Source organism: Ursus maritimus, unplaced genomic scaffold (genome assembly GCF_017311325.1).
Source record: "Ursus maritimus isolate PB19 unplaced genomic scaffold, ASM1731132v1 scaffold_10, whole genome shotgun sequence".
Classification (NCBI taxonomy): domain Eukaryota; kingdom Metazoa; phylum Chordata; class Mammalia; order Carnivora; family Ursidae; genus Ursus; species Ursus maritimus.
Window position 1 is genome coordinate 14,821,641 of NW_024423344.1, and position 12,064 is coordinate 14,833,704.

General features: G+C 32.6%; 1 protein-coding gene across 1 annotated transcript in view; it reads left to right on the forward strand.

The window, feature by feature from the left end:
* NBEA (neurobeachin) overlaps positions 1-12,064 on the forward strand; it is a 664,295-nt gene that overhangs the window by 205,122 nt on the left and 447,109 nt on the right. The window contains exons 26-29 of the mRNA XM_040622005.1: positions 1,398-1,528; positions 4,667-4,774; positions 9,775-9,943; positions 11,403-11,498. Coding sequence (XP_040477939.1) covers positions 1,398-1,528; positions 4,667-4,774; positions 9,775-9,943; positions 11,403-11,498 — 504 coding nt within the window. The remainder of the gene's footprint in view (positions 1-1,397; positions 1,529-4,666; positions 4,775-9,774; positions 9,944-11,402; positions 11,499-12,064) is intronic.

Here is a 12,064-nt window from a genome sequence, read left to right on the forward strand (position 1 = left end):
CTTAGACTTGACAAAGGACTAGAAAGCAATTGTGTTTATACTTGCCTTAGAACGTGAGTAGGACACAAGAAAGTAAGGCATTAAATATAAGGAAGGACATTTCTGATGTGTATTCTTTTTAACCATAATTTTTAAAATTATATAAATATCTACACGTGTGTAGTTTCAGGGGATAAACTGTTCTGATCCAAGGTAGGAATAATAACTTGCTTTAAGAATGATGGAATGAAATCTATTTTTTTTCTTCTGCATTTTTTAAAGTGGAATCATGTCATAATCATTCTAATGGAGAGGTTGACCACCTTGAGATCTCTCTGACAACCAACAGGTGTGGGATAATTTACTGTGGCCACTCTGGACATGTCCATTGATAATTATCAATAGCTGACGGAGTGAATTCTGTGACACAGAGGAATTTTTTTAAATACCTCAGTATCTTAAAACCAGCATTTATTTGGTTATTCTGAGCTTTTATTTCTGAATGTATTTCAAAGCTGTACTGCTGATTTCATTTTCATCCCAGTATTTCCTGGCCTATTTGTTTTTTTGTCATCTACAGGAAAGTTTTATAAGTGAATCATAATGAAGCAATTATATATCAATATGTGCTGTCCACTGTTCTAAGCACTTTATAAATATATTAATTCAGTTAATCCTCACAGCAGTCCTGTAAGGAGGTTATTAGCATGTTTATATTCATTTTACCAATGAGGAAACTGAGGCACACATAGTTTAAGCAGCTGGCCCAAGATCACACAGCTCATAAGGGGCAGAGACAGGAGTAAAATTCAGGTGGTCAGATTCCAGAACCTGTGCTGTTCATTACTATATGACTTCTTAAAATAAGTAAATAAGTGAAAAGCTTGTACATAGGGAATGCTTATTGACAAGGCTGTAGACTTCCCACCACGCAGAAAGGTGGGTGTTGGGACTAGTGAAACTGCCTCACTGAGGTGCTCTGTCACTTCCTGAAATGGGGAGCTGTGCTCAGTGTAGTCACCAAGTAGTCATGTTACTGAAGAAGTCTTGTCAATCAAAACAGTTTCTCAATTGTGAATATTAAGTTTCAAAAAATTTTTATTGATCTGTGATATTCAGAATTTTAAACGATGGAGAGGGATAGAATAAGGAAGGGATGTATTGGGAGCTTCAGTAATATTTTGTTCCTGCAGCTGATTGGTAGTATCTGGGTATGTTGTTTTTATTTTTTAACTACACATATATTTTATATCTACTTTTCATTACTGTATTTCATAATTTTTATAAATATTTGATCTTGTTGGTTTTAGGAATAATCAAATGGAGAAAGGGGAAAGAAAGGAAAAAAGCTAGCAACTCTTTTCAACATGTCAGAGTCAAGAATTTATATTAATAATATGCTTTTGGTTTTTAAATAGTTTGTTGTGTTGCTGTGAGAAACTGTTTAGAATGTCGGCAGAGACAGAGAGACAGGGGGAGCAAATCTTCCCACGGCAGCAGTAAACCTCAGGAAGCTCCTCAAAATGTGACCGCCACAGCAGCTTCGAAGGTAATTAAACATTTTCTGTGTTAAATATAATATACCTTAAAATTTGTTTTTTAAATGTGAGAAAAAATTAACATGGTATTGCATAATGGAAGAGCAAGGGTTTGGTATTCAGAGAGTAGTCTTCTTCAGTCCTGGCTCTTCTTCTTCATAATTGTGTTACCAAGATTATTTAACCTCTCTGAGATTTGCATTCTTTGTTTATGAAATAAAGGTACTAATAATTTCTACTTCGTAGGATTTTTATAAGGATATCAGTACACATAACTCTGGAAGTTCTTGGTTATTACTACTTTTCATAGTTAAATGTATTTTCACAGAGCTCAGTATATGAATTATGCTTTTTAAATGGATATGTTTTTGGTGATAGATACCCCCATAATATTAAATACATATATTGAATGCCCAGAAAATGAATGAATAGTGTATTTTGGAATATGCCAGTAATTCTCTTTTTAAATTAGCTCTTTATCACGTTTAACTGACCCTTTGCATCACGTCCAAAGTTTTATTAACATGACTTTTATGGTCCTGCATGACTGACCCTGGCTTACTTCTCCACTGCAGCTTGTATCCCCTACCCCCTTGCTTTTGCCATTTTAGTCACATGATGGACTTTATTTAGTTCATCAGAGAATCTTTTTTCTTTTTCTTTTTTTGCCTTCAGACTTTTCACAGGTTCCCATTACTTGAAGGGTCCATCCTTATTTTTCATTCACTTAAAATCCATTCAACTCTTGACTTCAGCTTAAGTGTTACTCTTTGGGGAAAATATTTTCAGATACACTTACTGCCACCCCAATCTAGGGTAGTCTCCTCTATTTGATATTTTCATAAAACCCTGTATGTCTCATATCTCACGCTACACTTGTAATTAGATGTTTGATATTGACAAACCTTTTTTCTGCTCAATAAGTGAAGACAGGAAATAGAAGTTTAACTCATTTAAATAGTTCTATGGCTTCAAACTTCTGCAGCTTTCAAACAGAACAACCACGTATTTAATATATCTATAATAGAACCTCTTTTCTCACTTCTGTCAGAAAACATTCCTAAAATAATGAGACCATATTTTATGCTAACAAGTCTCTAAAATGTTCTCCATTGCTTAGATAATTAAATATGAACACATCAGCAAGAATGCTTCATTTGTGTAGGCATAATAGACTTTAGGTTACTTGAGGGCATGTCCATATCCTATACATCTTTGTAATTCCAGAGCATGTGTATATAACACTGGCAGTACTTTGTCAAAAGAGCACTAACTCTAGAATCAAACAGGTCTGAGTTTGTACGCTGTCTCTACCCCATAACTAGTTTTGTGACCCAAGACAAACTCCTTAGTCTCCTGTGCCTCAGTTTTCCGGTCTTTAAAATGGATACAAATCTTAATTTACAAGGTGATTGTATGAACTAAACGAGAAGCAGTAAAGTTCTTAGTTAATTCCTGACACACAGTGAACTTTCAATTAATATTAATTCCCTTCCTTTCTCTAGCAGGTCTACATCCTCATGAAATGAATAAATAAATTAGTATTTTTGAGAGCTTTGATCTTAAACTTGTCTGTAACTAATTTACGAGATAATAGGGAGATTTCAAGACTGTCAGACCAACTATTACTCTGATTGCAGAACATGGAGAGAAAAGTCCAACGTGAAGGAATTTTGTAGTAATTTAGTTGAGCTAGTCACTGTCTCTTTAGCAAGAACCTTGGCGATGAAAAAGGGTTAATAAGTATAGATATAGAAATATTAGGGGGAAAGTGGACTTGGTCAAAAACACAAGTGAGGGTTTTTTTTCTCCCTGTGTTTATGCTTTCTTATGTGACTTTATTAAATAAACCATAGATAATTTTAATGCAGTACTAATCTGTGTAGACTTGAATAAGTCATGCATCTTCATTGGGCCTCACTTTCTGTGCTTTGTAAAAAGGAGCAATAATATTAGCTTTACCCATAAAAATGTCTTTATAAAGATCAAATTCAATTATGGATATAGAAACTTTATAAAATGTAAAATGATATGTATATATAAGTTAAAATATTTGTAAATTTCTTCATCTATGCTGTAAATTGTCCTTTTCATCTCTGCTGTAAACAGTGTGTTATTTTCTGTAATCATCCCGTGATAAATATTATTAGCTTATTATTTAGATGATATATCTGAGGTCCAGAAAGGTTAATATTTCACCTAAGGTCATATGGCTGATAAGTTGTAGAATTATAATGGAAACCAAATAACTGAGTCATGTTCTTTTCACTATCCTTTGCTGCAAAGGAATCACACATCTTAATTTGAAAGTGAAATATCATAATTGAAGTGTATAGAAGATTTGGAAGGAAACCTGTTTATTTTTAATTAGTTGGGGTAGCACGTTATTCTATTTGCAGGAATTGTATTTCGTACTCTATGTATATGATATAATTTAATCCACACAATTCTTAAAATATTGTATAAGTGATAAAATACTAGACTGAATTTCGGGGAACCTGGCTCTCTGACTAGTTTCCTATGTGATACATTACTTAAAATTTGTCAGTTTTTGTATCTTCAGCTATAAAAAGGATTTTGGTGGTTATGATCTATAATGTCTTTCAGTTTTAATATTAAGGCTAACACTGAATTTTTTCTTTGCCTTTTTTTAGCTTTTCGTAGATCATAACATATATATATGTATAAAATCTCATGCAATGTAATATAGTAATGTCACGTTATAAAAGCATGATGGATAAATGAGCCTGGTGACTCCAAGAGATTTATTAAGTAGAGATTGGGAAAGTGAGGCTCAGAAAATTTTAGTAACAAGCCCAAGGTTACACAGCAGAGTTTGAGCTCAAACCTTCTGAAGTCCAAGATCAGTTTCTTTTCCACTTCATTCTTACTACTTTTCTAAGTCTTTGTGGTAGCAGTGGTGATGAAGCACAAGAACACTATGAGTAAGTGAAACTGTGACCAAAAAGAGTCAGCGGAGAACAGAAACAGTGTCTTGTAATAGAGTGCTATTGTCAATAAATATTACTCTTGCTGGGAAGGTAAAGACCGTGGCTCACGTAATGTCTGAAGATACTAGAAATTACTGTCCTATGTGAGTTTCTGTATTATGCTATTTTCTTTTTTAACAATTCTCTTTCTTTTTTAAGACTCCATTAGAAAGTGTTCCAGGTAACCTTTCTCCTATTAAAGATCCTGATAGACTTCTTCAGGATGTTGATATTAATCGCCTTCGTGCTGTCGTCTTTCGGGATGTGGTAAGTTATACCTGCTTGATTTCCCAAGAAAAAAAATCTTCCATTGTCATTTGTGTAAAATAATTTAAATTTTATTAGAAAGCTGCAATTACAACTGAATGTTCTGTCAGGAATTGTAGGTTTAGAACATACTTCTGATTGTAAGACCTTTGCTTTCTCTAAAAGCTTATTGATATATCATTTTGTCAGATGATGTGAAATTTTGATTTAATTTGTGCATACATTAAGACTAGGGATAACCTTGAAAAATTATGATTCACTGTGTGCTGAATCACATACTTTTCTCTTTTATATTCCTTGCTCCATTTCTAGGTACTATTTATTTATTATCAACGTTCCTTGTACTATGGATAAAGGGATTAATTCACTAAGGTGTTACTGGCAATTACCTTTTTGAGGGGCAGCAATTACTTTTGAAAGAAGATCTACATTTTAAAAATAATAGGTATTTATGAGAATTTAAGTTACAAAAGTAGCTTTGTAAAGCTTAAGGAAAAGATAGCTTACAGAGATGGTTTCTTGGAACACCCCAGTTATATGATCACTTATTCAAGTAAAGATAAGGTTGGCCTTTTCACAAATCACATAGAAACATATAGTATTGCACAGCAGATTCAATATTGACATTACCCCTTAACATAGTTATTATTTTCCAGCCACTTTGGAATCTGTTTTTCTTATTTTAATTGATGATTTATGAAACACAGAAGAAAGTTTATTTATTTATTTAAGTAGGCTCCACGCCCAGTGTGGGGCTTGAACTCATGACCCTGAGATCAAGAGTAGGAAAGCCTATATTTTAAATTTACATTTAACAATAAGTTGGATGAGTACTTTGTACTTTAGAAAGTGGTTAAAACATATGTAACTCACACAGCATAATACTGCATGGTAGGAATATGCAACAGAAAAATTATCACTCTCTTTAATATGTATCAGTTCTTATAAATTACTAGAAAAATTACAAACATACCAACAGAAAATCAGATAGTGGACATAAAATATAAAAGACAAGATAACAAATATATGATGAAGTCAGTATCATCAGTAGTCAAAGAAATGCAAATTAAAATAAGTGAGATATTTTTAGTATTAGATAAATAAAAAACTTTAAATAATAGTACCCAGCATTGCAAGGGTACATTGAAACATACTCTGTTATTTATCACTGGTAGACATTTAAATTGGATAAACTTTCTGAATAATTCTTTTACATTATGTGTTAAAACTGTTACAAATATTGACGCCCTGAGACCCAGTGGTTCTACCCAGAAATTATCTGACTTCATGTGCTTGTCAAAGATGCCTACAGAGAGATTGGCAATGTTACAAATACCTAACAGTAGAGTTTCAGCTTCATAGATCATAGTATATTCATTCAGTGGGACACTGTGCAGCCATTAAAATCATATTTTTGAGGGAAATTTTGTGACGCAGAAAAATGGTCATGTTTTAAAGGAGAGCAGCAGTATACAATAGTACTTTTATTACGCAAATACTACATTTTTATGTTGAGTGTATGTACACGTACATGTGTACCTTAAAAAAAAAGACTAGAAAAAACATACCAAGTGCTACTAATGATTATGTCTAGGTAAACAATTTTTATTTTGTACTTTAGTCTTTTATACTTTTTTGTGTTTTCAAGTATCCTGTAATAAACCCATATTTCTTTTGTAATTAATAAATAATAAATTTTTTTAATGGAGATAAAATGCATGACTATAAAAGTTATGATGTATGAGTCTTACAATAATCTGGACTCTAATCCAGACTTGGAAAAAAAAATCACTAGCAGGTTCATCATTTAGAAGTTAGAATTATTAGTCCTGAAAAAATGTGCTATGGAAAGAATGTTTTTCAAATGAAGAATGATTAAAACATGGAGCATATCCTCATCTCCAAGAGGCACCCTCAGACCTAACATAGTAGGGATTTATGTTAAGTGTGACATGTTTAAATTCTTAGTAAATTCTGCATTAGGTTATTATGGTAGATTATTATAATTTTTTCTAAGCCTCGTACATGTTAAATATGTTGGATAACCCAGCAATGGTGCCTAGCTTTCTTCCCGAAGGATGGGAATTAAGTGTTCCCAGATGTACCTTCTAAACATCATTAAGGTAATATAACTTGTGTTCGTTGAGTTTATAATGTATTTCAGACACTTGCTATGTATTATAATAAGCTTCCACTTAACGGTTAAGAGAAATTTAAGACTCAGAAATTTTAAGATCCCCCAGGTAGTATGAGGTGGTGAGAACCTTAAGGTAGACGTCTTCAAAGTATTCTCTTTTTCATCACCATATTTCATAGATTCTAAGACACTTTTTTCACTTGTATTTCTTTCTTTCTTTATTTATTGTTAAGTTTTTATTTAAAATCCGGTTAGTTAACATACAGTGTACTATTAGTTTCAGGTGTACAATATAGTGATTCAACACTTCTGTATACCACCTGGTGCTCGTAACAAGTACACTCCTCCCATCACCTGTTGAAAGTGTTTGACAGTTGATATATTTTAGAAGCAATTGTAGATATCATGCTAAGAATTATACTTGACTTTTGAAATTTTTGTGAATCAGTAGTCATTTTTAATTGCCTTAATTTCATAAACAAATTAGATCAAAATTTGGTTTTTAAGGAAAAGTATATGTACATTATATATATATGCATATAATATGTAACAGATGTGTATGTATCTTGCTGTTGTTTGTTTTCTGTTATGAAGACATTGCTGATTTAAACTCACATGAACTGTTTAAATCTAGGCAAAAGTGTTGTGTGGCAAAATTTGCTATGTGGTAAGAAATAAAATTAAAAATTAAAGTTTTTTAACATCCTGGTAGAGGCATTAAAATTTTTAAAGGATTTCAGAGTTAATTAATGATATTGATTCAAGATTGAATAGTGGAGGGGCCCATTTCTTAAGCAGATGGGAGAAACATAAGAGTTTATGTCTTCATAATAATAAAATATGTAGGCAAGACAATTAATTCGTATAAAAATTTACTTGTCCTCCAGATGTTGTGCTTCATTTTTAAAGATAGAACTGGGAATAAGCAGCACAATTGGTGTGCAGATCTGGATTTGAAAAGAAAATGCAACTGTTTTCGTGCCATACACATGGGAGATTTTAGCTTGGCTAGGACACGTCACAATATCTGTTGTTTGCAACTGCAACTTTGTAGTTAACATGCATTCATTCCACACATGCTTTTAATTGCCTGGCGCTGAGTTTCCAGTGGTGGAAATGCAGGTGTTGTAGAGTACCACAGTCTGTCACAGCTTGAGCTGTGTTTGAATTCATTCCTGGTCAGTATCTTTGTTGATATGATTGCACTTCATTTTCCTTTATAATAACTGTTTCAGTATCTGATTTTGTCCCTTCTCTGTATATTCCATCAGCATAATAACGCACAGAGTATGCATTTCAAACACCTTAAAGAAACTATCTCTAGGAGAGCTGTCACCCTCAGAATATGAAATACTAAATTTATAATATTTCAGAACAAATTTAATCTGTTTTGGTAGTTTTCTGTATTAGCCGTACTAATCCTATTTCATAGTTTTAAATTATTAGTAAATATTTCTTGTTTGCTTTCTTTTCTGACAAATGCACATACATTCTGAATCTTGTTTGCATTTAAATGTAGTAAAAATATAAAGTGCTTTTAATGGAGTTGCTAGACTTTGATGCATGTTTGCTTTCCTTATTCGTACCGTACTATTTTTTACCTATTATCTGTGGGCCACAGTAATTACTTGTAGTTTTGGTTTGAAGTGTCACCTTTCCCTAGCTTAGAACAAAGGGCCATTTACATTTGACTCCTTCGATACAGGCTAATTTGAAAGTTGTATTAGAGTTTGTAAGTTTGCTTCTTTATCAATTTTTCCCCTATAATATAGTTATCTAGGCTTTCAGGGTTACATGTAGCTCTTTATATTTTACAAAGCATACTTATAGAACTATCTTTTCTACTAGACTGCAGTCTGCATTTTTTTTTTTTGAAAAAAGATTTACTTATTTATTAGAGAGAGAGAAATGGCATGGGGGTGGGCAAAGGGAGAGGAAGAGAGAGGATCTCAAGCAGATTCCCCTATGAGCGTGGAGCCCAGTGCGGGGCTCCATCTCATGACCCTGAGACCATAACTGAGCCAAAATTAAGAGTCGGACACTCAACCAGTTGAGCCACCCAAGTGCCCCTGCAGTCTTTTGAAAAAGCCCCACTTTTTTGAAACTATTCTCTGTATCCTAACTCATCAAATACCTTTTACCAATTTGTTGCACTGGAAAAATTCTCATTTTGTCATTGAGCTTTTGAAGTTCAGAGCCTCAAATATTAGCAGTGTTTTAGAGGTCATTTTTCCAGTGCAGAATTGTGGGACTGTTACTTATTTTTATCTATTTATGCAGTCAGAGGTTACATTAGCTTTTCTTAAGCTGCCATATCACACTTCTAGCTCATATTGAGCTTGTATACAGGTCACATTTTCTGTTCCCCCATAGTTCCTGTTTCCCCTATTTTGTACTCATATAGTCTCTTAAGGCAGTAATATGTTAGAATTGTACATGTATCTCAATTATAATTTTATTCTATTAATTTTTTCTTAACTATAACATTTGGAACTACTGATTTTTATCCAGATATTATTCTTTCAGCCTATGATTTCTGTATATTTTATAAATGTACATACTCTGTTGTCATGGAAGTAGTGGATAGTAATGGTGAAGAGGGCAAAGAATAAAATTTTGTGGCATTTTCAGCCACAACATTCTCATTTTTTGAAATTAAATTTCAACCTATAACTCATGATATATTTCTGGAGTTTTGTATTTATACTTAAATGATACTAATTAAATAATAATGTATACTTGAAATTTTTAATAAAAGTTAAATGTCATGTTTTGCCTCCATAAAGAAAATGAAGTAGTAGTTTCTTGTACTGTGATAACTTTAAAAATTTAAATGTCAGAACTGCCTTTTCATTTTACACAGGATGATAGCAAGCAGGCACAGTTCTTAGCTCTAGCCGTTGTTTACTTCATTTCGGTTCTGATGGTTTCCAAGTATCGTGACATATTAGAACCCCAGCGAGAGACTGCAAGAACTGGAAGCCAACCAGGTAGAAACATCAGACAAGAAATAAATTCACCGACAAGTACAGGTACTATTTTTTTAAATTATTTGAATTTTTATCATCATTTTTCTCCTTTTTATTTCATTTTTCATCCAGTTTTAAACCCGTCCTACTCATTATCACTTTAAATATTTATAAGTAGGTGGTGTATAAATGCCAATTTAATACTCTTTAATTCCACAACAATGTTGAATTTCCATGATATTTGCTATATTCTCATTCTATCAGTGCAGTTTGCATTTTAATGTTTTCCATATGTTAATACAAATCTTTTACTATTTAATATGCAAATAACTGATATATTTTAAATGTATTACTTTTTAACTTTTATGAACATGACAGTAGGAGATTCTTATAGAGTAGTTCAAGACCAAGAATGAGCCAAAATAGAAATCTTTATAGCCAAGTTCAAAGATAGCTTCTTTCTTGCTGGCTTATTCTCTCTCTCTTTCTCTCTCTCTGTGTTTCTTTTGTTGTGTATAGTTATTTAAGGATCTAAATATTCTGTCAGAGATTCATAATAAGCCAACATACATTCTAAACTTTATACCCAAGTTCCTTCAACTAAAATCAAAGACTTACAGACAATAATGAACCATCTTGGATCATATTATCTCTCTTATTTAGAGAAGATGCTCATGTTGTGGGAGTTCTTGCATTATCAGCTTTGCCTACTCTGCTTGAAAATGATAAACACATTTTCTGGCAGCTAGTATTTTAATATCATGGGGTACCTTGTATCAGTTGCATTTCCTGCCATGTGTTTATATCAAGATTGTTTCTGGGTTGTTTGCAATGTATCCTTGGTAACCTAGTGGTTATTTCATGTACCACTGGATTAATTTGTAGCTGAAATTGTCTTTCCCAAATAAATGCATATGCTATATAAATAAAATGGATATTTTAAAAAGTGAGTAGAAATTAGTGGTCAAATCTCTGCATCTTGTTTTCCCTGAGCATGTCATATCTCCTTTACCTTGCTTTTGTGGAAATATGGATTATGCTTTAGCTATAGTACTTTATTGTTGCATGCTGTATTTACTTTGAACACATGAACATGATATTATTCCATTGTAGTATACTTTTAACTTTATTCTTCAAATTAAACATTATCCTCCATTCCAGTTTATGTCTTTTGACCATTTAAAACACTGAGACTCTATTATGTTAATCAACTTTTTCTTCATTTTTAATGCATTCATATCAGCTTTATATGTGTAAAACAAGCAATATTTTAGTCAGCCTTCCAGTTCTGATTTTGTATGTGTATGTCTTTCTGTATGTTGCTAAAATTACTCTACTTAAGAAGTGTATGATTTTTCCTTTCTCTTAATACATAACCTCTTTCCTTCCCCCAGAGATGCAATCTTTATTGCTAGTACTGTTTGCATGTTGCAGTAATATAGAGTTGTCATGGATCTCCAGTGGACCATGTTGCAGGTTGTTACATGCTGGCTCAAATTTGATTCCATGATTTTCTCTACAGTTGTGGTCATACCATCTATCCCTCATCCAAGTTTGAACCATGGATTCCTTGCCAAGTTAATTCCTGAGCAGAGCTTTGCCCACTCATTTTACAAAGGTAATATTGACCTCATCTCCTGACCTGTTTGGGTATTCGTATTTCATTAATTGTTCTACAATAAATATCCATAATGTAATTGTTTATAAACAAGTATACACCTCAGGTTTCATGGAGATATGATATGTTGTATTTATATTTGGCTATTGAGAGCAAAATACAGTTTTTATATTCGTGTTTCATTATATTTCTTTAAGTATCATCTGCAAATTAAGGGTACTTAATTATATGTATAAGAATATTCACAGTGGTGGCATTCACTAGAGATTGCAGAAGAGTCACACCTTAGTAGTGGGACTAAATTAGTCCTGAAATGAAGGCTACTCTAGACTCACAAGAAAAAAAAGCTTAAAAACAAGCCTGGAAAACATCAAATTGATCTATAAGTTCCTTAACTTTCTGTCAGAGCAAAGTTCTACGTCTCTTTAAAGGAATACAAAAAAGTTCTTCACCAAACAACATAAAATTCAATGTTAAGCATTCAATAAAAAATTATTAAACATGTAAAGAAGCAGGAAAATGTGATATATAAACAAGGGGAAAAATCATTCAATAGATTCAGAAAG